At 37.3% G+C, this 25,759-nt stretch overlaps 1 protein-coding gene across 4 annotated transcripts in view; it reads right to left on the bottom strand.

Annotated features, from left to right (window-relative positions):
• The window catches only part of MAST4 (microtubule associated serine/threonine kinase family member 4), a 646,820-nt gene that overhangs the window by 288,377 nt on the left and 332,684 nt on the right, over positions 1-25,759 (bottom strand). For all 4 annotated transcript variants that reach the window (XM_049768741.1, XM_049768745.1, XM_049768746.1 and 1 more), the window contains one exon: positions 20,150-20,181. In XM_049768741.1, coding sequence (XP_049624698.1) covers positions 20,150-20,181 — 32 coding nt within the window. The remainder of the gene's footprint in view (positions 1-20,149; positions 20,182-25,759) is intronic.

Below are 25,759 nucleotides of genomic sequence, written 5' to 3'. Positions count from 1 at the left end.
TGTCTTCTCAAAGAAGGTAATTTTCCAGGTGGACACTCAGTGACTTAATTTTTTTTGAAAAGGGACAGCATGTCAAGTACATTTGCAAACTTCTGAGATTTAATATAGAATTTTTATAATTCTCAGAAAGAATGGGATAAATATATAGTTATTGACTTAAAGTTTGATACATAGAAAGCAAATTAAAAAGCACATGCTACAGGGGCCAGAGCAGTGGCACAGCAGTAGGGTGTTTGCCTTGCACGCAGCTGACCTAAGATGGACTGCAGTTCGATCCCCCAGCATCCCATATGGTCCCCTAAGCCAGGAGTGATTTCTGAGCACATAGCCAGGACCCTGAGCATCACTGGGTGTGGCCCATAAACTAAAATAACAACAACAACAACAACAACAACAACAACAGCAAAAGCACATGCTATAGTCCCATACTTTAGACAACAGCCATAAATGCAACAGAATAATGTCTGTGAAGGCACCCACGCTATACGCACATGAAAGAACAGAAGTTCATAGACCAGGCGAATAAAGTCTGGAATTCTAAATAAAGACAGGAATTGAGAGGGATGGGATAATTTTTACTCTAAGTATATCGTGTGCTATTTAGCTAGTTACTATGACAACTAAATTGGAATTTTTAAAAGCTTTAAGAAAAATATTTTTATTATTTTATTACATGCTAACATAGAAGTTTCAGAAATTTGCCTTGAATAATATATCAGAAAATAAACAGGTATTCTGTTCTTTGCTTGTGCCTGTTCATTTCTTTTTTGCTTACCAATAGCAATCACATCTCTTCATTAGGTGTATTGCTATTATACATATTTAAGGATTGAAGAGAATTGAAACCATCCGTTTTCAGGAACTTCTAACTGATGTAAACCAATACAATTTATAGTCACTTACATCATTCAAAATTGTCTAGCTATAATATTTAAACTATTTTAAGATGGGGCACAGGGGATAAGGTTGCATGCAGCCAACTCAGGTTCAAACACTGACATCCCATATGGTACCCCTGTGTACCACCAGAAGTGAATCCTGAGTGCAGAGCAAAGAGTAACCCCTAACCATTGCCAGGTGTGGTCCAAGCAAAACAAAACAAAAACAAAACTGTTTAAAGAAATAGGTAAAATTGTAATACTATATATCATATAACCCAATACATCCAAAATATCATTTTTTATTTTTATTTTGATTATAGTGGCTTACATATCTTTCACATTAGTATTTTAGGTACATATTAACATTGAATCAGGGGAATACCCATCACCAAATTTGTCCTCCCCCCTTCCCTGTTCCCTTTCTGCAACCCATATCCCCCACCATCACCCCCCAGGCTGCTAGAGTAGGTGGTCCCCTCCTTGTCTAGTTTACTATCAGTGATCATACATCTGTTTGGTCCTGGTGCCCTCCCTTGTTTCTCCCTCTATTTGAGAGGCTAAGCTAGATAAATCGAGCTTTGTGGTTTTATTTGAGGGAAAGAAAAGCAATAGAATGGGATAAATATTAAGCAAAAAAATTTAAAAAAAATAAAAATATGCTGAAAATGGGCAGAGTCCTTCTAGTGGCTATCAGACTCAGTTTGAGAGAGGACTTGAAAAAGGTAATTGAAACACCATAACAATACAAAAATAAATGTCAAATTAAATATCCAGTGAGCCCTACAGCAATAAAGAGAGGCACCACACAATAGTCTTGGTTCTGAATTCAAATCATGCCGGAGTGCAAAAAGAAAGAGAAAGAGAAGATAAAATAATATAAAATAAAAAGGGAGACATCAACTTCAATATCTACACCAAAATAAAGACATCAAAAAAAGCAATCAATAAATATATATGTTGAAAAATGATTATTTTGTGCTTTTTTTCTTCCCCCCCCCCCTGCATAGGCACAGTAACTATTGGAGATATTATAGAGGGAATTCCCTTGGCCTAGGAGATACAGGGTTTCTCCATCCCTGAAGTATACTGTCATGGGATTAACTATAGACTCCTTGCATGATCATTTACTCTCCCCTCGGTGCTTCAAAAATATTCTTTATACCTAACAATTAACAGGCTTTATTAGTAAGAAATAGTTTAGAGACATAATATTTTTTAGATAATCAAATTTTACCACTCTCAATTTGGCAACATTTCAAAAACTCAACAGTCATTTGTGGTCACTATATTGAACAAGTGTGAGCTCATAAGACTAATGCTATAAATATTACCACATTCAAGAGTGTACACATAATTTCTTAAAATAATAAATCAAAATGATTTTATTATTATAGTTTATGCCACATGTTTACAATAGTGTTAACATTAATGGTTTTTATGTACATTTACTACAACTTCACTACCAAAAAGTACTCAAAACCTCCATCACTGTACTTAATGTCTCTTGTCTGCTTTCCTTTCCCTACCTCTCCCCTGCCTATTTGGAAATCTCAGTTCTTAATGATATTTTTTTCTGAGAAAGAATACATTCACTTACAACCATTCATTCTTTAATCTGCTTAGATATCTGGAAGGAGGGGGAATTTCATTAAGATCTCTCCATGCTCTATTAATTCATTCACTATAATTCTTAATCCATCTATAGGGCCAGAGTTTAATAATAACCCTCAACTCTTTACAGGCTCTCAAACTGATCTATAAAGTAAATATCTTTTTTTTTTGTATTGCAAAAACCAATGAATTGATTTCAAAGTAACCAAGAAGAGGCAAAAAACATTTATAAATAAATTAAATGAAAGTATAGAAAAACTCTCAGGGCTAGAGCAGTGGCACGGTGGTAAGGTGTTTGTCTTGCACGCAGCTGACATAGGATGAACGGCAGTTCAATCCCCCAATGTCCCATATGGTCCCCCAAGCCAGTAGCATTTTCTGAATGCATAGCCAGGAGTAACTCCTGAGCATCACCGAGTCCCACCCAAAAAAGAAGAAAGTATAGAACTGTCATTATCTAAGATTCAGACTTATAAAGCTGACAAAATCAAGAGAGAGATAGGCACTGATAGAAGGACAAATGGAGCAATAAAGTAGAATGGAAGCCTGTAAATAAGGTACACGCGTATGGAAAACTCATTTTAAATGAGGGTGCAAAGCAATTCAGAGGAAAAAGAATAACTTGCTTAACCAGTAGTGGTGAGACCACTAGATAACTATATGTAAAAATAAGTAATTTGATTAATATGTCACCCATACATATATTAATTTAAAATGGACCAAAGACCTAAATGTAAATTCTAAACCAATGGATCTCCCAGGGGAAGGGGAATAAAAAGCTTTATAACCAGGGTCAAAGAGATGACACAATTGGCTATAAGTCTGGGTTCAATCCCCTACCAGTGGTAGGCAAGCCAAGGCTCTCAAGCCACATGCGGCTCTTTACACTTTTTAATGCGGCTCTTATGTGTGTCAGGCGGCCGCTCCAGGAGTCAGGGCTCTGCTCGTAGCCTCTGTCAGTACGTGCCCTGTGTGGCTCTCAAAATAAATTTCTATTGTGGTTTTGGCGAGATTTGGCTCAGTTAAAAAAAAAGGTTGCCCACCACTGCTACACTATAGGTTACCATGAGTACTAATGGGTGAAACACACCTTCCGTTTTTTAATCTATCATTTATGATTGGGCATAAGAGAGAGCAAAGGAGTGAAGGCACTTGCACACAACTGACCTTGGTTTAATCCCTGGGACTGAACCATCTAATATACACACCCCAGCACTGCCAGGAGTGAACTTTGAGCACAGAACCAAGAGTAAAGATAAAGCATCTCTAGATGTGGCTTCAACAACAGCAAAAAGTGTCTTTGTTACCTTCTTTATGCAAATGCAAAATTAAAAGAACAAATTAATCTATTCAATTTCATCAAAATTTAAAATTTTAAAGATGCTATAAACAGACCTAAAACACATGTTACAAGCTGGGAAAATATACTAATCATGTATATAGCAGCTTTATTTATAAAAGCACCAAACTAACCCAAATGTTCATCAATAAGAGAATAAGTAATCAGATTATATGTTCTCAGAAGGATAACACTTAATAAAAAATGAAATTTTAGGGGACAGAACGGTGGCACTAGAGGTGAAGGTGTCTGCCTTTCAAGCATTAGCCTAGGATAGACTGCGGTTTGATCCTCCGGCATCCCATATGGTCCCCAAAGCCAGGAGCAATTTCTGAGTGCACAGCCAGGAGTAACCCCTGAACGTCACTGGATATGGCCATAAACAAACAAAAAATAAATAAAATAAAATAAAAAATGAAATTTTCATGCTACAACATAACTGAATCCCCAGGGTTAGAGAGATGATAATATGGCAGATACGATTGGCCTTACATGTAGCCAACCTGGGTTTGAATCCTGGGACCACATATGGTTCCCTGAGGACCACCAGGCATGATCCCTGAGTGCAGAGCCAGAAGTAATCCCTGAACATTACTGGGTGTAGCACCAAAACCAAAGAGATAAAAACAAGCACATGAATCTCAAAATAATTACGCAAAATGAAAGAAGTCAGACAAAACTAAAATTAGGAAAGTCCTTTAATTTATTTAAAATTTAAGAAAATACAGATTAATCTTTAGAGATAGAAGGTCTAATTTCTTGATGGGATAGTGTGGGTGGAGGAAGCCATTATAAAGCAGTAAGAGAAAACTTTAGAAATAGATAAAAATTTCACTACCCTGGTAATGGTGGTAGTTTCATAGACTTCATACATACATCAAAATGTATGTAATTATAAACTCTAAGTGTAACTGAGAATATGCCAATAAGTTTAAAGAGATTAATACATTTGATATTTGATGGCTTGGGGACATACCTGTTATTGTCCCAGGCTTACTCCTTGTTCTATGCTCAGGGATCTCTCCTGTGAAACTTGGGAGACCATATGTAGTTCAAAGGATCAAGCCCTGGTTGCCTGTCTGTAAAGCAAGTGCCTTACTTGTAAAGCTAATATTTTAAAGGGGCACACAGAGCATTACAGTTGTTGGACATAACTTCAATTGTTCAATCATGAGTCAGACTCTATGATCTAAGATGGCAAAAATGGTGCCTGCTACACAGGAGTCTACGAGAGAAAACTAGGTGAGGTGTTTTGCTACTTCAAATACTGTTGTAACTTAATACAGACATAATTCACAATCTTTGGGATCTTAACATAATACATAGTGTATAACCTTCAGGTGTTATATAGTGAAAGACTAGTAAATCTCAAGGATTATACTGTTGAGCTTCTTTGCTTTAGTTTTCAGTTTTTGATTTTTGGGTTTATGCACCCAGGATGTTCAGAAGTTACTCCTGGCTTTCCATTCAGGAATCACTCCTGGTGATATTCAGGGAATCATGAGATGACGTCCTGTGTCAGCAGCAAGTGTCCTACCCACTGTACATCTCTCCACCACTATTTTTAATTTTCCTTTTAAAAATGTCCCAGGACAATTATTACCCTCACCATCCTCACTGTGATGTTAAAGTATTTTTGACCAACCTCCTTTAGACAAATAGAAAAGAAAAAGAGAAAAGAAAAAAGAAAGAAACTTAAGGGGGTTGAACTTTCCAAGATGCTAATTAAGCAACATGCTTTTAGCCAGCTGTTTCATGACCACATTTTTCTCCATGATTTTATCAGATCAACTGCATTTACATACAAATTGGTAGTACCTTGGAATCTCACCTTAAGAAGCCACCATTGTTCCCCTAAGACATGAAAACCATGTACTGATCTAATAATTTCATTTCAGTATATGATGTCAAGTGCATTTTTAAAATATACTCCATTGCTTCCAAGTGCTTCTTTAATCCACAAGGACTGGTTTTAGCGTTTAAACTAATTTATCCTAGACATAAAAAACCTTCTGCTTATTCTCCCAGATAATTGATTCTTGATTTGTTAAGATACTAAACACTAGGCTTCATACCCTGAAATGCAAACCCCCTGGTGAACTCACTCATGTGCCCCATGCAGAGCAAATATTGTTTAGTGCCTCAGACAGAGGCCAGTAGGGAGCTGGAAGAAGGATCAGAATAAGCTTCCTCTCTTTGTGCTGCTGCCCACCTGTGGGGGGGGAGGACCTTCCTCTCAACAAACATCATCCTTGTTCCAGCAGCTAAAGGAAGCTGGCAGCTGGTAGCAATGTCCCAAACTAAACATCCCTTCACTTACCTAAAATTAAAAATTAATCCAAAATATAACTTCCACCTCAATGTGGATTTCCCCCCAAAGTATCTATTTCTACCATAACTATAAAAAAAATGCTTACATTGGGGGACCGGAGAGATAGCATGTACGTAAGGCATTTGCCTTTCATGCAGAAGGTCATTGGTTCGAATCCCATATGGTCCCCCGTGCCTGCCAGGAGCAATTTCTGAGCATGGAGCCAGGAATAACCCCTGAGCACTGCCGGGTGTGACCCAAAAACCACAAAAAAAAAGCTTACATTGGAAAATAGGGGTTCAATAATAGTTCACTCTGGGTACCAGTATAACAAGGCTATGCCTACTGTACTCATAGTACACCTAAAATTAGAAATTGCTCTCTACCTCCTTATATAGTCCATAAGTTAAATGTATAGATGTATTTAAGTACACTTTACATAAGAAACCACAAAACATGAAACTATTTTTTGAGATAGTACTTTAAATTTCTAGAAGACAGTCATTTAAACATCTTTCCCTAAATATAGTACAGGTTTGTTTTTTAATTTATTATCTTGAAATTGTTCTTTCTTTAAGATAAAGAAAAAACTGAGTTGGAGACAGAGAATACTGCAGATACTTGTTTGCTACTCAGCAACCTGAGCTCATTCAATTCCAGCACTACATAGAGATCCCCAAGCCCTGCCAGGAGTGATCACTGAGCATAGAACCAGGAAAGGCCCTTAGCACAACTGAGTGTGACTCAAACAACAATAACAACAACAACAACAAATAAACAAACTTTGTTATAGATATATAGCCTGGAATAGGGTATTTGTATGAGTCTCTAAGGTTAATCTCCAGTACCACAAGCAAAAAAAAAACTTTAAAACATATTTTCCTTCACTAAGATTTAAACTACCATTTTTACATCCTAATAAAATGTTAAAATATGCATAATAAAAGTTACCTCTAATTCTGTTTACAAAATTATTTATATAAAATTTCCTTATGGCATTTTGTCAAAATTTAGGTGGCAACAGTCAAGAAGGGCACTAAGAAGAGAAGTATAGAGATACTGGAGTGCTCCCAATCTTTGATGAAGTAACTTTATAAGTACATTTTAAAACACAGTGCAATGCATGAGGCCAGAGGAACAGCTCAACATGTAGTACTCATGCTTTTCATGTGGAAGACCTACCATACCTGGTCCCCCAAGCACTGTCAGAAATGAACCCAAGCTCTAAGCCAGGAGTAACTTCCTTCCTCATGCATCAGCATTTGCTGGCTCCCAAACAACAATAAGAACAACATGGGGCCAGATAGATAGCACAGTGGTAGGTGTTTGCCCTGCAAGCAGCCACTGGGTGTGACCCCAAAGCAAAAAACAATGACCCCACACACAAACCAACAAATCAGTGATGTGATTTCAGCTAAAAGAAATGATACCAAAGTTCCTCAGAAGGCTACATAGACCTCTATTGCAGAAAGCAAAGAAGAAAACCCTAATATTTATCCTGACAGTTTCAATTGACAGTCACTGTCACAAACCATAAAAGGTAGTTTAACTAAAGAATGGCAGATGCGGGGCCGGAGAGATAGCATGAAGGTAAGGCGTTTGCCTTTCATGCAGGAGGTCATCGGTTCGAATCCCGGCGTCCCATATGGTCCCCCGTGCCTGCCAGGAACAATTTCTGAGCCTGGAGCCAGGAATAATCCCTGAGCACTGCCGGGTGTGACCCAAAAACCACAAAAAAAAAAAAAAAAAAAAAGAATGGCAGATGCTCTATGAAGTATCATGTCACAAACATACCCTCTGCAACCACCCACCTCTTCCAGCCCTGTGCAGAGGTCACCAGGGGACTGCTTGGTACAGCATAAAAGGACAAAGAACAATGAAGAACTCAGCTGAGTGCTTACATGACTCACTGGATAATGGGCACATTTGGGAAGTGCCAGCCATTGCAGCTGGGATGGGCACACCCCAATAGTACAGCCATCATGAATTTCTCTATTATTCTAGTGTTGATTGAGTAGCCTGGTAGTGCTGGTTGCTGGCTCCAAGGTTTTTTATTTGTTGTCTGAATAGGTGGTAAGAACTTGAAAGTGTTAGTACCACTAGAAGCATGAGGCCATGCTTTCCACTGTATTTGTAGAAACCATGACATGCATGCTCTGAGATCACTTGGCCTACATTGCAGGTCTAGATGCTATATTTCATGTACTTGGATCAAAAGACATTCTTTGGATGAACTTTTTCACATTTAAGCATGCTTACTCCAAGTAAGAAGAATTGCCTCCCACATCCTGAAATCTGGCCATAATCGACAAGCAAGGAATTTTCAAATCTTCTGAAATGTTGGTTCCTCAAATGTTGCTTGTTCTTTTGTTAATGTTGTTTTGAGTAAAATTTATGGTACAAAGAGAAGGTGCTTGCCTTGTACATGCCAACCTGGTTTCAATCTCCAGTACCACATATGGCCCCAGAGCCCTGTGAAGAGCGACCCTTGAGCACAGTTAGGAGTAAGCCCTAAACACTGCTGGGTGTGACCCCTAAATTAACTAAATATGTATATGAATGTCAGATTTCTGTTAAACTTCCTTCTGTAAGATTAAAATCCCATATGGATAGCTATGATATGCCATACTCCATTCTTCTGTACATCCATCTATTCAGAAACCAACCTAGATTCAAGAAGTCTCCACCTACATACTTGTTGAGGAGAAAATGTAGGACTCAAGTGAAGGATTCACTACAGGAATGACTGCTGATGATTGAACATTCTCTCACAGCTTGATGATACTGACCCAAAACATGTGGGATATGTCTCCAGAGTTTGCAAAGGAAGTCCAAATACCAGGATAGTGTTTTAAAATACAAGAGAATAATGTGTCAAAGGTCTTCCCTGACATTCACTATAGATAAAAGAATAAACAAAACAGTTCTCTCATTGATGGCAGCAAAGTTGCACTGGTAAAGGGTGGGTATATTTTGTGGCTGAAATTCAATTACGAACATGTTTGTAATCATGGTGCTTAAATAAAAAATTACTTAAGAAAATTCCCTCAGAAAACATTCAATAACTCTAACAGAGCTTTCGGTTTACTTTGATTGATATGTGAACAAAAAATAAGAATGGATGGTGAGGAGAGTAGATATTGGTAGGGTCTAGGGTGGTGATATGCGTTTTCTATATGGTTTGCTACTGAAAAAAAACCTAATATATGGGATGGAGAGATAGCAGGTAAAGCACTTGCCTTCCATGCACTCAACCTAGACTCACATGACATATAGCCCCCTGAGACTGCCAAGAGTAATCCTGACACAGAGTCAGGAGTAAGTCTTGAGCATAGCCAAATGTGGCCCCAAAATAAACAAACAAAAAATCTTATTAACTGCACATCAGGCACTCTTATAAATATGTTAATATATTAACTAGCTTACAGATCGAAAGAGACCAAAATAGTGGCTCCTTTAACAGATGAAAAAACAGAGACACACAGAAGTTCAATAACTCTGAAGGTCACATAGCTGGAGCAATGGCCAAGACAGTGCTGAAATCCAAAAATGGAGTTCCTGAGCCCACCTGCTAAAACACTTATGCAAACACAGACCCAAGAAAGTGACATTTTAGGAGAAAGCACAGGCATAGAGCTTCAGTGGGCACGCTATACAGTCGTGTTAAAAAAACTCCTGCCCATTGAAAACTCTTTAAATTCCTGTTTGATTCAGATTTACAAAAAAAGTTCTATCCTACATGCAAGAGAACTCCGAAGGTCTCCTAAGCACAGTAGCTCCCAGATGGGAAAACTAGTTAGAAGTCCACAAGTCTTCAGCTTTCCCCGCCCCACACCCAACAAACACACACACATACACACACACCCCCAATCATACTCCAAAGTGTGCTTAAAAATGCACACAGATTTCGATAAAGCCGTCTAGGTGACCTAACCTCTCTTCCCCTGGAGCAAAACAAAGGTCTCCTCATAATCTTCAAAGGCAAGAAGATCAATCCCGCATTGTTCTAGCTCCAAGTCTCCTCCTGCCTGCCCTGCTCATGGGAGATGAACGCTAGCCTGAGAAAGGATGCGGCGAATACATACCAAATACCAAACTGGCCATTCGATGAATATATAAATGCAATTGACATTCTTTCACAGTCTGAAATTCTCTCTTTACTCTCAGGATATATTACACCATTTTCTTTTTATATAAACATGCCACTTTAAATGCTAATTCAGATGCAACACTCAATTTTTTTCCCCTGCATTTTGTTTCTGGGTTTCTAACATTCAAAATGACACTGGGCTTCCATTTGGCTTCAACAATAGATATTTTAAATTCAGACTTCAATATCTGTGGGTGTGGGAGGGAAGACACAGTGCAAAGAATAAAACTATATTTATCTTAACACTTACCCAAGTAGTTTACATGTCCTTTATTTTGCTTGAATCAAGTTCTTTCCCTTTCTTTCAGGAAACAGCACCCTCAACTTGTTGAAAATATCATAAATCCAGTTCAATTCAGCTTTAAAATCAAGATGATTTTCTCTCCTGTCACTTTAGAAAAAAACCCCAGTTTACTCAAACTACTTTTCTAAATATCTGAACAGGGCAGCATGTTCCAGCAAGCAGCCTAAATAATTGTAAAAATTATTTTTTTACCACACCTAATAATGCTTAGGGACTACTACCGGCTCTGTACTCCTGGTGGTACTGGGGGACCATATGGGATGCTAGGGATTGAATCTGGGTCAGTCATGTGCAAGGTAAGCTGCCCACCCTCTGTGCTAGCTCAAGCTCCAAAATTTGTCTTTTTTAAAAATCACAGAGATCTATACATACCAATAACATCAATCCAATTCTAGTCAATTATATAGGTCACTGATTATCTGGACTCAAAATTTGGTTCCAAACTCATACCTTAACCTAGTCAATTTAGTTCCATATAGCTACTGTAGATTCAGTTCATCCAGAAGTCACCAGCAACCCAAGGTTTTACTGCCTCTGCATGTTTTTTTGTTGCTATTCACTTTTGTTTTGCGACCATACCCAACAATGCTCCGGGATCACTTGGAGAATTTTATGTGAAACTGAACTGGTATTGTCCATATGCAAAGCAAGTTCTTAGTGATTACCTCAGTCCTGCTTTGACAAACTTCTTCCTCTGTTTTTCCTTTTCCTTTTCTATTAGATGCTGGACACCCTTTCTTGGCTAAAGGGAGAACCTAGAAAGCTTCAAAATACATTTACTATCCTTCTCAATGTGAATTAATTTAAAGATATGGCAAGCTGCTTCTCAATAGTTGCTTTTTTGGGGTCAGACTTGTCTCAGTACTCCACTAGAGCGCCTTATGAATGCATGCCTCTGTGGAACCTGTGACTCTGTATAACTCTCAGTAAGCATACCAAAATTTTGTCTGCTCCAGTGATACACTGAAATCGTCTCCAGGATGCAATTGAATTTATTTCTATTTTCAAGAAGCCATATACCTATCAAAGTTGTTTCAATGGTCTCCCCTCAGGCATACAGAACAGACCTGAAATCACTGTCACCATGTGACATCCTCCATGCATTCCATGACCAGCCCTATTTCAACCACATTTTAAAATGATACTGAGAAGGTGAAAGAAGAAGGGACATTAAAATTCTCTATAGTGATGGACATTTGATAGTCATCACTGCTGTCAGATCAGGAAATTTATTATTACTTTTTTATATTTTGGAGGCCACACCCAGAGGTTCTCAGGGCTAATTCCAGGTTCTATACTCAGAGATCACACCTAGCAGAGTTAATATGGGGTGCCAGGGATTCAATCACATGCAAGGTAAGATCTTCTCTGCTATAAAATCTTTCCAGCCCAAAGTCAAGAAATGTCAATAAACCAAGAAGATTGTCTAATAAAATTACCTTCATGTAACTTCAAAACTCCATTAATTCCGCAGTCTACTTTTCTAGGCCTTCTGTGCACACAAGTTGCTGCTTGCACTTGGGTTTCAGCCAAAATACAAGCAGCTCCTTGTACACACAAGGGTTTCCCTTGGATGTGGCTGAAACACATCCAGCCAAGAAACCAATCAAGTGTCAGTTACAGTTTTCACTTAGATCAAGTGATAATGGCAGGTGGTTGAATGGTCCTCAGACTTAGAAGGCTCCATCAATCATGGCTCAAATACTCAAGCTCGTGATTAAAAGACAAAGAGAAACAGTGTTTTAAAGTAGTAGACAGAATCTGCTTGCTTAAATATAAATATCATGGTTTCCTTGCTTCCATGTGAAGAAATCTGAAAGATCATTGAAAAGCAAGATTGAAGGAAGCAAGGGAGCTGGCCCCAGTTAATTTTCTGCTCCTCTCTTTAGGAAATCCCATGAAAAAGCAGCTCTCTCTCCTGGAGAGCTATTTATTTGGGCAATTAACAAAACACAAAGGGGTCCTTTAAAAGTAAAATAGTAGCTGCCAGGGACACCTTAGTTGTGCTCCTAACCATCTATTAGCTCTCTGCTCAGGATTTTGTTTTTGTTTGTTTGTTTGTTTGTTTTACCCTTTTTTCTTTTTCCTTGCTGGAAAACAAATACCTCCCAGTGAGTCTGTCAGATTAGAAGTGTCATTTCAGGATCCAAGTGCTAAATATGGGAGAAGACCAACTAAGGGACTTTCAGAACATGGCTGGCACCTTTATAAATATGGATATTTTGAGAGTAGATGTTGTCAGGAAAATCAAAATAAAGTTGACAAACACTGAATTTATACCACCACAGCTCTGGCAAGAGCTCTTCAACCCTGGAACTGCTTTTGGCCTCATCCAGCAGATACTGAAAAAGTAACATGATAGAAAGAAAACATATGGCTCCATTCACACTCATGGAGCACCTTAGGGACTGGCAGGACTTAGGGAAAGAGGGAGGAGATATGTTTAGAAGTAATCAACAAATATCCACACTGTCCCAGGCACTGTGTGAAACAAGAGTACAAAGAGGTCCTTAGCATCAGAAGCCAAAACATTCAAAACAAGAACAAAGCTAACTCTGCATCTAAACGTTGCAACATATTTATCCTTGCTAACATCTCCACTGCCTCCTTTCTTCACCTCTAGGTTAGTGCATCATAAAGCAATTCTAGACTACTAAACTGTTATCATCATAATTGACCAGGCAGTGTGTTGGCATTTGTCAATGAATACCTGCCACAGAGGAGCTCCCAGTTATTTTAAAATTTTGCTCAATTGGACCAATCTTCAGCTTGAGACGCAAAGCAAACATTGCAATAAATAAGTGTGATAGGTTCTTTTATTCAAAGTAGCTCTGTGCTTTTTTTTCTTTTCAAATTATCTTCACGTCTCCATAAATATTTGGTTAGAACAGTTTGAATTCTACCTTTAGACAATTTTGAGCCTTTTAAAGGAATTATTTCAAGAATAGCAAAATGAAGATAGTATATAACTCATGCATGCACCGTCACAAGAATGATATATATGCAACTCTCTGCAGAGCCCTTTCAAGCCCCATTTCTGTCATTCCCTCCCCTGATAAGTAGGCTTGATGTGAATTTGCATCCTATGCATTTTTTATACATTTACTGAAAATATCTGTATTCGGAAAACATAGAATATTGTGGTTTGCATATTTTGAATTTTTTCCAATATAAATACTACCTTGTATCTAGAATTTACTTTTCACCTTCACTAGTATTCTTTGGATACCTATACTCTCATTTATTCTTTCTAACTGTTTCAGTACTTTGTTAAAATATAACTATATGATTTATTGGAGGAGTTTATAATATAGATAGGTAAATGAGATGAAGGCTACAGATAATTTGGTATACTAGACAGGGAAAGCACTGGAAGAAGCTGGGATTGAGAGTTTGGGGCAATAGAACTGGGAGATGGTTCAGGAGTACAAGCCTAGGCATTCCAAACTGTATGCCTTGAGGGTGTGACCGTGGTAGTCAAACTAAGCACCTGAGCACTGCCAGGGTGACTGGGTCAGAGTAGCATTATATTCACAGAATGAACAGTGAATCAGATGGGAATAGCTCTGAGGCTCCCTGGACAGGTCGGGGCCAACTCCAAGGAAAAAGGAGCTTTAGCAAATTGCTACTCTTTGAAAGGCAGAAGTTGCTAAAAACCAGCTATATAGAGAATCTAAGTAGAAATGGGATCTGGGGTCTTGACGTTGATAAAGGTATAGGAAAGAAATTGGAAAATTGATCTTGGTAGCTTTGTTATTTATGTGGAAGGCATTTTCCTTGGCTTCTCCTGTCCTATTTTGCACCACAAAAGTTGAAATTATTGCGTTTTTATCCTTCTAAAAGATATCATACAACACAGTAAAGTTCTTAGGAAAATGATTATAAAGAGCATGTTAGTGGAAATCTATTTGAATTATTTTTTCCCAAGAAAGAATAGCATATTTTGTATACTTTTTTGTTTTGGGGGCTACAACCAAATGCTCAGGGCACTGCATTCAGGAATCATTATTCCTGGCTCTGCACTCAGGAAACATTTCTGGTTCAGGGGACCATAATGGGATACCAGGGAGAAAATCCTCATTGGCCACATGCAAGGCAAGTTCCATACCCACTATACTATTGCTCCAGCCCCAGCTGTATACTTTAATAAATAACAAAATGACAAATGTGTTTTCTGAGTTCTTCAATTTGTAAAATCAAATTGATTTGTAATGTTATATATGGATATGTTCATTGCATAATTCTAGGTATAAAAATAATCTTTAATTTAAATACTACTAATTTTTTAAAAATCTGATTAATACATACTGTATGAATAATGGAGATGGATTTTTTAAGTATTATTCTTCACAGCATACAAATTGGAATTATCAGAGATAACTTGCAATCAGAAGCCTCATTCTAACAGCTTTTGTTTTTGTTTTTGGGCCACACCCAGTGATGCTCAGGGGTTACTCCTGGCTATGTGCTCAGAAATCGATTCTGGCTTGGGGGACCATATGGGACACCAGGGATCAAACCGTGGTCCGTCCTAGGTCAGTCGTGTGCAAGGCAAATGTCCTACTGCTGTGTCTCCACTCCAGCCCCTCTAACATTTTCTGTACATGCAACCCCCCTAACAAGCCCGACTGCATTTGGTATAACCCAAAACAAAAAGAACTACATTGTACTGTATAGTTATGTTGAAAATAAAATATGAATGAAGAAATTGAAATATATTAATCATGCTTCTGCTTCTGTGAATCATGCTCCTGCTCATGGGATTTGTTTAAAGTTTAACAAGAGCCCCAAAGCCAGAACAATGGAAAGGACATACCTGGGCAACCCAGGCCTTGAAGCCCAGGCAAAGGGCAGAACTTAGGCAGCTAAGAATGCCTTACCTTTGTCATTTTCTTTAAATTAGATATTGTCCTAAGTATACCTTGAAACAAAAATGAAATAATTGAAGGGGCAATAAGCTGACATACATGAAATTCAGGTGAGATAGAAGAGGATGTTTTGGTTAAAAATTTAAGGAAGTACTGTTTCAGAATTGCTCCACTGTCTCTTAATGTTTTATTGAATGATATATGTAACATCTCAAAAACTTATCAAAAGCTGTATGTAACTGGTACTCTGGCTCTGTGGACCACTGAAGACTGTGGAATCCTTTGGCCAATGTAATAAAACCTAATCGCTAATTGATTTACCATCTGGTTGTCTTTATCTCAGATTGGCAGTGGGGGGGCACCCAGATTTTCAACTCCTTATCCCCTCTTTTATTCTTTCCTGGCTCTCTATACCTCTAACTCCTCTTCACTGGAGCAGTCTGAATATCCCCTGGAGCATGAGTCTTCCCAACTAAAAGGTTTAGAGCCAGAGGCTATGAAGACACCCATGAGAAGATGAGGGGAACTCGAGAGCAGGTCTCCCCAGATAAAGACCTGTCTCCGCAGAAGAAAAGCTGCGCAATTTTGTCAGGTACATATTGGTTAAAGCAAAACACTGTCCCAAAAATTATTTGGCAGACTGCTCCTCTTTAGCTTTTGTCTCAGGCTTCTCTGACTCTAGCAGTTACTCACTGTTAACAAGAAAGAAAAAAAATCTCAACAGAAGAGCAGATAAAATTTTCAATCTTTCTGGAAAAAGAATAGTAAAAGCTGTTCAAGCTAGAAAGATAGTACAGGGATTAAGGCAGTTGGGTCCCCCTGATATATTAGTATCACTAATGTAATGTCTGGTAATCCACCCCTTCACACCAAATAGTAATAACAACAACAACTAGGATTCAAGAGAATTCGTGCAGCAAATAATTTGAAGAAGTATTAACAAGTTTCATAATCAAGGTCTAACACATAATTTTGTTGGCACTGAATAACAAATGTTTAAATGATAAATGTGAAAAATGTATTTATAAGTTAAATTTTTATTTACTTATAAAATAACTTTTATAATGATAAAGATACATTATTCTCTTCATTAAATTTATATTAATGTCTTCTGCGTGAGGTTTTCGTCGTGGATTGGGAGGTGGATGGAACCCCCAGACCTTGCTTTCACCGCTTTGGTTTGCATGTAAATTGGTTGGGATCCCCTAAGTGGGGATCTAAACATGTCCTAATCCAGGTGGGGCCCTTGGAATGTTTTTGTACCTCATAGCACTGATAAAGTTTCTCTAAGTTGCAAGTAAAATGTGTCAAACTGAAAAAAAAATTATATTAATGTCTTCTAACACTTATGTTTTAAAGTCTTTTTTTCCTTGAAGTCATAAAATATATGACTTATATATAAGTCAGGGGCTTATATCAGTGAGTATAAGTGGCATTTAGGTGGAATTCACTGAAAATAATGTTACATTAATTCTCAGTGTATCTATATCATATTTATTAAGTCTTTGAGGAAAATTTATATCAATAGAAAACACAAAATAGCATGTTTGTCTTTGATGTCATTACTAAGTATATTTCTCCAGAATCTACTTTTGTTTTGGGAGGTCCACACTGGTGGCCCCCAAAAATCAGAAATTTCTCCTGGCAGGCTCTGGGGACAATATGGGATGCCAGGACCAAATCCGGGTAGGCTATGTCAAGGCGAACACACTGCCGCTGTGCTATTGCTCTGGCCCTTAAAAGGTAGATTTAAACTGATGTTTTTACTATATTGTTTTGCCCTGTCTGAATGACAGCTATACTGCTTTTTATTAGGGAGGTGATTGTAAACAGATTAAATATATTCTATTTTTATTTTACAAAGTACTCACAGTGTGTATTCCAAACAAACTTAGGACATTTTCCCTTTTGCCATCAAAGATTCCATGTTTTCAAGTACATAAATTTAAATATGTTTTTTTTTTTATATTTTACTAATTAACTCAGAGGCATAAGCTCACATTTACAAAACTGAGATACAAGTGAAAAAGTAAATAGGGACATTTTATAAAAGAACTCTAATTTACTAATTAATATTACTTAAACAATAATTCACAGAAAGCATCCTCATTCAAAAGTAGATAAAAGAACAAGCCCTTTATTAAAATAAGGCTAAAGAGATTTGAGTTTTATTTTCAAATAAAGTATAAAAAGCAAACCAAGAATGCTTTAAAACTAGGATGAAAAGGAGATTCTATTTTCTTTAAAGATAGTGTGTATTGGATTCTTTTCCTTCTCATTATGATAGAAAGAATCCAAACAGTTTAAGATTTTCTTCAGACAGACAAAAAGTACTAATCATAATGCAAAAAGAAAGTTTTTATTTTAATGGCATTTTCTATGACATCTATTAGGCCATCAGCCTGCAGTACACAGATACAAACTGACATCTAGTAAAAATTTATTTGGGCATGTTCTCCAAGAGTAAAAACCTGGTTGCCCTTCTGGCCGTCTAACTATGGGTACAGCTTGAATTTTGGAAATAGGAACCAAAATAAATAGTAGTGAAGTTTCCATGACTGATAAAAGTCCTAATTTCGAGATGCAGAGGCTAATTTTTTTCAAATTTTGTCAGCAGCGGGGCCAGAGTGGTGGCACAGCGGTAGGGCATTTGCCTTGCACGTGCCGGCCTAGGATGGACCAAGTTCTATCCTCCATCGTCCTATATGGTTCATTGACGAGTCAAGAGCGATTAGCCAGGAGTAACCCCTGAGCATCACCAGGTGTGCCCAAAAACAAAACAAACAAATAAACAAACAAACAACAAAAAAAAACAATGGGGCTGGAAAGGTGGCGCTAGAGGTAAGGTGTCTGCCTTGCAAGCGCTAGCCAAGGAAGGACCGAGGTTCGATCCCCTGGCATCCCATATGGTCCCCCGAAGCCAGGGGTGATTTCTGAGCACTTAGCCAGGAGCATCAAATGGGTGTGGCCCCCAAAAACAAACAAATAAATAAAAAACAAAAAAAAAAACAAAAACAAAATTTGTCTGCAGAAAGAATTCTATGTTTTAAAAGTATGTATGTTTCCAACCCTACTAGTTAAGACTTGCATACACTTTGTTTTTAAAGAAGGACATTGGGGCCATAGAGATAGTACACCAGGTATGTTGATTTTCTTGAATGTTCAATTCATGTTCAAAACCCAGATTCAATTCCTAGTACCTCATATGGCCTCCTGAGGCCCACCAGGCATGATCTCTGAATTCAAAGCCAGGAATAAGCCCTTGAGAATCTCAAAGTATGTTCTCAAAACAAAACAAACAAAAGATACATAGACACATAAAAAACACGTTGTTATTATTATTATAGACACATTATCCCATCTACTAAATTCTTAACAATAAATCAGATAGGGGCCGGAGAGAGCATAGCAGCAGGGTGTTTGCCTTGCAAGGGGCCGACTCAGGACAGGTGTTGGTTCAAATCCTGGCATCCCATATGGTCCCCTGTGCCTGCCAGGACCGATTTCTGAGCAGGAATAAACCCTAAGCACTGCCCACGTGTGGCCCCAAAACAAAAACAAAACAAAAACAAAAAAAAAACAAATCAGATACCAAACAAACATATTCCAACCTTTCACAGTACATTTTTTAACAAATCTACCCCTAGTAAATATTAAAGGCAATCACTAACTTGCTAAAAGAAACAAAGAAATTATGAGTTAGGCAAATATCTTATTGGACTTTTTGTGGGGGGGGAATGGTTTGGGCCACACCCAGAAGTACTCAAGGGCTTACTCTCAACTCTGCCCTCAGGGATCACTCTTAGCAGGCTTCAAAACCATATTGGTGTTAGGAATCAAACTCAGATCAGTTGTGTGCAAGGCAAGCACTCTGTACTATTGCTCTAGCCCCTAGTAGACCTTTTGAAAGGCATAAACAAAATATAGAAAAGTTCAGTAATTTTTTTTTTGAAAAATCTTCCAATTAATGCTCAGTAAGTCCACAGACCACTATTGACAACACTTGGCCAAGTGGAAAGGGTGCTTGAACCCTTGGGGCCAAGGATGCAGAGTAGCTCTGGCTTTGTATTGCTGGCAACCAACAGGGACATCTTAGTCATTCATGGACACCAGGGCAACTCAGTGCTGCTAAGGTGTTATGTGGTACTACAATATGAACTCAAGTCCCAGTGCAAAGCATGTACTCCGGACCACTGACCTATTTTCCTGGTCCCTGTAATTCCACTCTATTAATACAAGAACATTACAAGAATTCATTCAGAAATACCCAGTTCTAATAGAAGAAAATTACTGATGATGCTGTCTACATCAATTCAAAAGTATTTCTATAATTTACTCTCTCTATTTCTATAGTATTAAATAAATCACAGACTTCCAGATCACATAGAACAATACTACTTATACTATTTCAGATCAAAATATACTTTGGTTTGATTATATTACATAATTTTTCAAGTTAAAATTTTCCTGGGCAAAATCTGTATTTTTGTTTACAATGTCCATATGGAAAATGCCTAAAAATTATATCAATATCAGTTATATTTAACACGTATAAGTATATACAAAATGTTTTCCCTGATTTGATGATTACATTTAACTTTCATTTTCATTAAAATTCTAATAAGAATAACCGAGAAAAACAGCATAACAAATTAATTTTTTAAGTTAAAAATAATGCTACTTACAAACTTCCTCTTCTGGGAAGACTCAGCTCCTTCTGCAAAGAAAAACATTACATATATGAGATTCTATGTGAATCTTAGACTATGGGACACAAAGTGACTAAAATAAAATGCACCAGTAAGCTTTATTTTGCATCTTTGATTCTGGGGGGAAAAAGATTTTGATGTGATAATTTTCTGCAGGCTCCCTTCTTACCTCTATTTGTTCTTTCTATGTACCATATTTAAAATGCAGAAGTAGTTTTTTTCTAAAGTCTAGAATAGAAAAGACATTAACCATCCAAAACAATTATTCCATAATTTAAATGAAGTATAATACTTCATTTTTGATCTGTGACTTGATTTGTGATTCAGCATAGGATATTCTAAAGGACTAAAAGAATTCTCCAAAAATGAAGCAGATACAAGTAGAAATTTTATAGGATCACATGAACAGTCATAGGAAAGGTAAAATAAATTTAAAAAGGCAATTAAATTAGATCATTTGTGCCAAAAGATATAAACATATACAAAGTGTTATTTTTTACCAAAGATTATGCAAAAGAAAGGCAACAAGTTTCCTTCTGGAATTATATCTTAAAATAGATTTATTTAAATAAATACTTATATATATTTAAATAAATAAATATAGATCTATTTAAATATTCTGAACATATTACAGTATCTAGAATATTTGAATGGCAATTAGTAAGACTAAAAATGTAACTTGACAGCAACAACAATTAATAGGATGCTTTTGAGTTTTCAAAGGATGCTCTTCCACTTACCTCAAATTATAGAGAAGTTATAGAAAAATAACAACAAATAACCAATAGACAAAGCAACCAAGCAAGTACATAAAACGGAGTCAGAAGTACCTTTATCCGTAAGTGAAATTTTTAGATGCTCGGATACTAAAAAGGAGTATTTGATGATGATGATAATTAAAGAACAGAAAGCTTCAAGTCATGTGGCTACCAAAGGTCAAAAAGAGGGCACTGTAAACTCAAAGACTCAAGAGAATTTGGATTCAGGTTTCCAATATTATATGTCTATTGCCTTACAGGAGCTTTAGCTCCTTAAGTTATCTTGGAAGATGATTTCCCCCTCAGTCCCAAACTCACCATTCCTATCTTCTATTCTTATTGAGCTCTTGAATGTTGGTCCTAGGAAGTGGTCTCTGAGATTTCTTGTGAACAGTGTAATTTACTCCAGCACTGCTCAAAGCATCAGACTTTAAGAGGATAGGATTGCTTTAAATGTAAGAAATTCTGCTTATGAGCTGGCATGATATTTGATAGTTATAATCGTCATGCCATTGTTTAATTGCAAAGACAACAAGGAACAATTTTAGCAACCAAATGTCTTCTTTCTCTTAATAACTAACATTTTCTTTTCAAGGGCTGCAGTGCTCATTGGTGAAACAGTTTATTGTTTTGTTTTGCTTTGCTTTAGCTTTAATCCTTGACTAGTACCAAGAAATTATAGTGTTTGCTGAACTTGGCTCCCTGATTCTGAAACATAAATATACCTTCATTCACAGAAGTCCCTAATGATAAGGGTAAAGTCTCTGACCAAGAGGTTTTCTTGCGAAATGGAAATAGAAAACTAATGAGTAATTTTCTATATATGGATTTGGGGTCAGGACAAAACTGAGAAATTAATTTTGTGCTTTGGCTTAAAAAAGAAAAGGTAAAAGGGAACTCCCATTGTAAACTGGTCTATTTCATACAGAAAAAAATTACTGAGAACCAGTACATGGCAAAAGGTTTGGAACTCAGTAAGTAAATACTGTTGTTCAGTAAGTCGATTTGACAGCAACATAGAAAGATAAGGAGGGGTACCTGAGAATAAGATGCTATTTCAACTCTATATGCAAATAGATCACTCAAAGGATACAGGAGGCAAAAGGGCCAAATGAGTGATCCCACAGAGCCCAATCAATCATATTCCACGCAATGACCTGACCATAAGCCAGCTGCTCTGCTCTGAGAAAAAGCTGCTGAAACAGCAAGATAAGGGATAAAGCCCAACTCTGTAATCAGAAGTCTTTCCAGTAGGTCTAGAATTATGAGTTCTAAACAACAAGAAAGGTTAGGGTGGCTCACCTAGCCCTGCCACTCCACAGGACAGCAGCCAAGGTTCCAAGACAAGGAGCAGAGCACATTTAATAGGCTACTGTCAACTGCCCTGAATCTTCCAGGCTAACCAAGCTGAAGGAGCTAATCCACCTGACGGCTTGAATGTCAGGCTTGGGACTGGAAACTCAATTTGGTAGCAAATTGGAATCAGAAGTGATGGTAATAAAGTGAGAGAAATGAATGTGCCATGGCCAGGACCTTGTGAACAGTAGCTGCAAAAGTCTGCAAATAAGAGGAGGGTTGAGCAATTGCAAAAAAAGCAGGAGTGGCTAGGGGACCACATGCTGATAAATCTGCACTAGTCAGACCTAAAAAAGCAGATTGAGGCACTTACTGTCCCTGCCACTCTGGTACTTTCTCTGTGTGTCTTCATTTTATTTTCTTAATGTCAGGATAAGCCCATTTACTCATGCTAAGGGAATTGGATACAATTTAGTGTAGCACTCTACACTAAACTTGAACTTAATATAGATTAAACACATTGAAAATTGAGCATCAGGTTGGTATTAAAAGAGGAACAAGGGCTAGATAAGAGCAAGATGCCATCACCTGAATTAGATTATGATTGTTATTCCTGAATCAAATAATTCTTAATCTATTTAAGAGAATTGTTCTTTTTAGATTATCTTTATTGAAAATGCTTTTTTTTTCAGTGACTTCCAATTTTTCTTAAATTTGTTTATTGTGACCAACTTAGTATCATATATTTTGCACTCCCTTCCAGAAAGTGTGAATGAGCAGATATCTCCACTGAAAATTAAAGATACAGTAAGTTAACCTTGCCTGAGACCTTGTTATCTTTTTGTACTCCCTTGATAACGCTGAAGACATAAAAGAGTTGCTCAAATCCATATAGAAAATACCTGAAGAGTGCTGAAGGAAAAGGGAGTGACAAATAGTTTTCCTCTGCTCTCCTTTGATGAGTCTTTGGAGCAAGCAATTAAAGCAGCTTGTCTCCTTTCAGAAAACAGAAAATGGCAATGTCTAAATTGTACTAGAAATGTTCACAATGGCAATTCTTTAAATGTTTCTGTAATTTAATAAGTATATAGTATTTATAATATACTAATATAAATTATTAAATATGCTTTATCTTTTTAGAGAATCTCAGAAATTTGAAAACAAGGATTAGTGTGGAGAGAGAGCAAGGGAATAAGGTACTTGCCCTATATGCTGATGAATCCCAGTTCAATCTCCAGCACCACAAGAACTCATCCCTGAGCACAGAGCCAGGATTAAACTCTGAACATAGCTGGGTAAGGTCCCATATTGCTATCCCCCACCCCAAACAGCTCAGGAAAGTCCAGCCCATAAGACATATAAGGCCCTCAAGATTCTGGTCTGGCCCTGGGAGATGATAGGATTGAGACATGTGCTCCTCATAGGCTGCCCTTGGTCCATCAACCTCTATTATAAGGTCCATGACTGATGTTATAAATATCCAATAACACTTAACAGAATAAAAGGCTCTTTACCCACTTCTGTTGAACTGATATCTAATTTTTTTTTGTTTGTTTGTTTGTTTGGGGGCCACACATGTTAATGCTCAGGTTGTTCCTGGTTTTACATTCAGAAATCACTTCTGGTTGGGCTCAGAGGACAATATGGGATGTCAAAGATTGAACCTGGGTTGGATGTGTGCAAGGTAAACATCCAACTCACTGCACCATTATTGTTCCATTCCCTGGTGACTCATTCTGATGCAAAGAGAAAGATTTACATATATTATATTCAAATCACTCACAAAGACCCTTTCCTCCAAAAGTTGGAGCTTCTCCTCTTCTTGACAGTAAATCAAATTATGTAAGTCAGTATCAAATAAATTAAAAAGAACTAAAGAAATCTTACCCTTTCAGATAAAGAAACCTTATGACAACATCCTTAGCAAAAAATCAAGGTTCTCTGATCAGATGTAATAAGAAGGGACTTCATCTCTGTGCTATGCTTCTTGAAAATACCAAACCCAATCTAATCATGGAAAAGCATAAGCAAACCCAATATGAACATCCAACTACAAAGCTTCTAGTCAGTGAGAAATATTGTATTAAAAACAACCAAACTGGATGGGATCAGAGAGATAGCCCCATCCAGGTAGGGCACTTGTCTTACACATGGCTGACTTGGGTTCAATCCCGAAATCCCATCTGGAACCCCAAGCACTGCATTACTAGGAGTAATTCCTGAGTATAAAGCCAGGATTAATCCCTCAGCATCTCTGGGTGCCCACCTACAAAAATAAAGCTGAATAAATTAGCTATGTACACAATGTAATACTAAACTATAAGAAAAGATAACCATGCAATTTGCTTAAGTGGATGTAACTAGATGGTATGCTGGGTGAAGTCAGAAGAGAGGTAGAGACACAGAATGATCTCTTCATATGTGGTATAGAAAGAAATGCAGTAAGGGTACAATAAATGACTATAGGCAACATGAGAAATGATCTATCTGGAGTGGGAGAAAGGAGGAACAGAAAGGATCCTTCGGACAGTGTGGAGAGAAGCACATGCACAACTTATTGTAAATGTGATCTTGAAATGAAGTATGCATAAAACTATCATTTAAAGTATTGTAAATCAGGGTATTTCAGTAAAAATGAGGAGAGATAAAGCCTATCAAACTGTTGAAGTACAATTAAGAAATTGTCCCTTAACACTGGTGACAGGAAATATACACTGATGAAAGTTGTTATACATTGCATGACTGTAACTCAATGAAAAACATTATCTGTGGAGAAAAAATTTCTATTCTGAACAACCCTATAACCAGGTGTTTAAATTAAAAAAAATTGTCCCAGAGCAGGGGATCCTACAGAAGAATGATGGATCATGTATGGTAAAATGTTGGAACTATTCTATTCTGGATATAGAAAAAATCATGAATGCAAAACCTGATGATCTCTGAATAAAAGCTGAAGTTCAGTTAAAAGGGATAGATGAATGCAATTTCAATAATTTAGCCGATGGTTAAGGTGACATCAGATGCTAGCTAGCATTAAGGTGTCAGCATGAAGAAATTCTCTAAGCTATCTCCCAACTTTCCTATATTTCTGAATTTCAATTTGTAAGCTAAAGATTTTTTTTCTCAAAGAAAGAAAGGTGGAAGTTCAGTAAGTGTGCAGAGGATCTGGGGCAAAGTGCAAGGAGTAAGTAATGGAAATAATGAACAAATATCTAAGCACCCTAAATGTATTTAAGGCAAACTTTAATCCCACATTTAGGAGGTTTTAGAAGAAATTTATTTATGGCTAGGACAAACAGCTGAAATGATAAGAATCCTTCAGATTTGAGCTAATTTGGCTGAAATTTAGGAAAGACCTTAAGGAATGGGAAAGAGAAAGCAAGTAAGAATATTTTTCAAATGGAGTGGACATTGTGAGCCAGAGTCTGTGTCTTTGCTAGGAGTTTGATCCAAGAGTTTGACCTAAGACTCCCGCAGCCCACTCAACCTTGCATCTATAATACAGAGCACTGAACTGTGGATCATGCACAGC

Source organism: Suncus etruscus, chromosome 2 (assembly GCF_024139225.1).
Source record: "Suncus etruscus isolate mSunEtr1 chromosome 2, mSunEtr1.pri.cur, whole genome shotgun sequence".
In the NCBI taxonomy this organism is placed as follows: Eukaryota; Metazoa; Chordata; class Mammalia; order Eulipotyphla; family Soricidae; genus Suncus; species Suncus etruscus.
The sequence above is the reverse complement of the archived record's forward strand: the minus strand, read 5'-3'. Positions and strand labels throughout refer to the sequence as shown.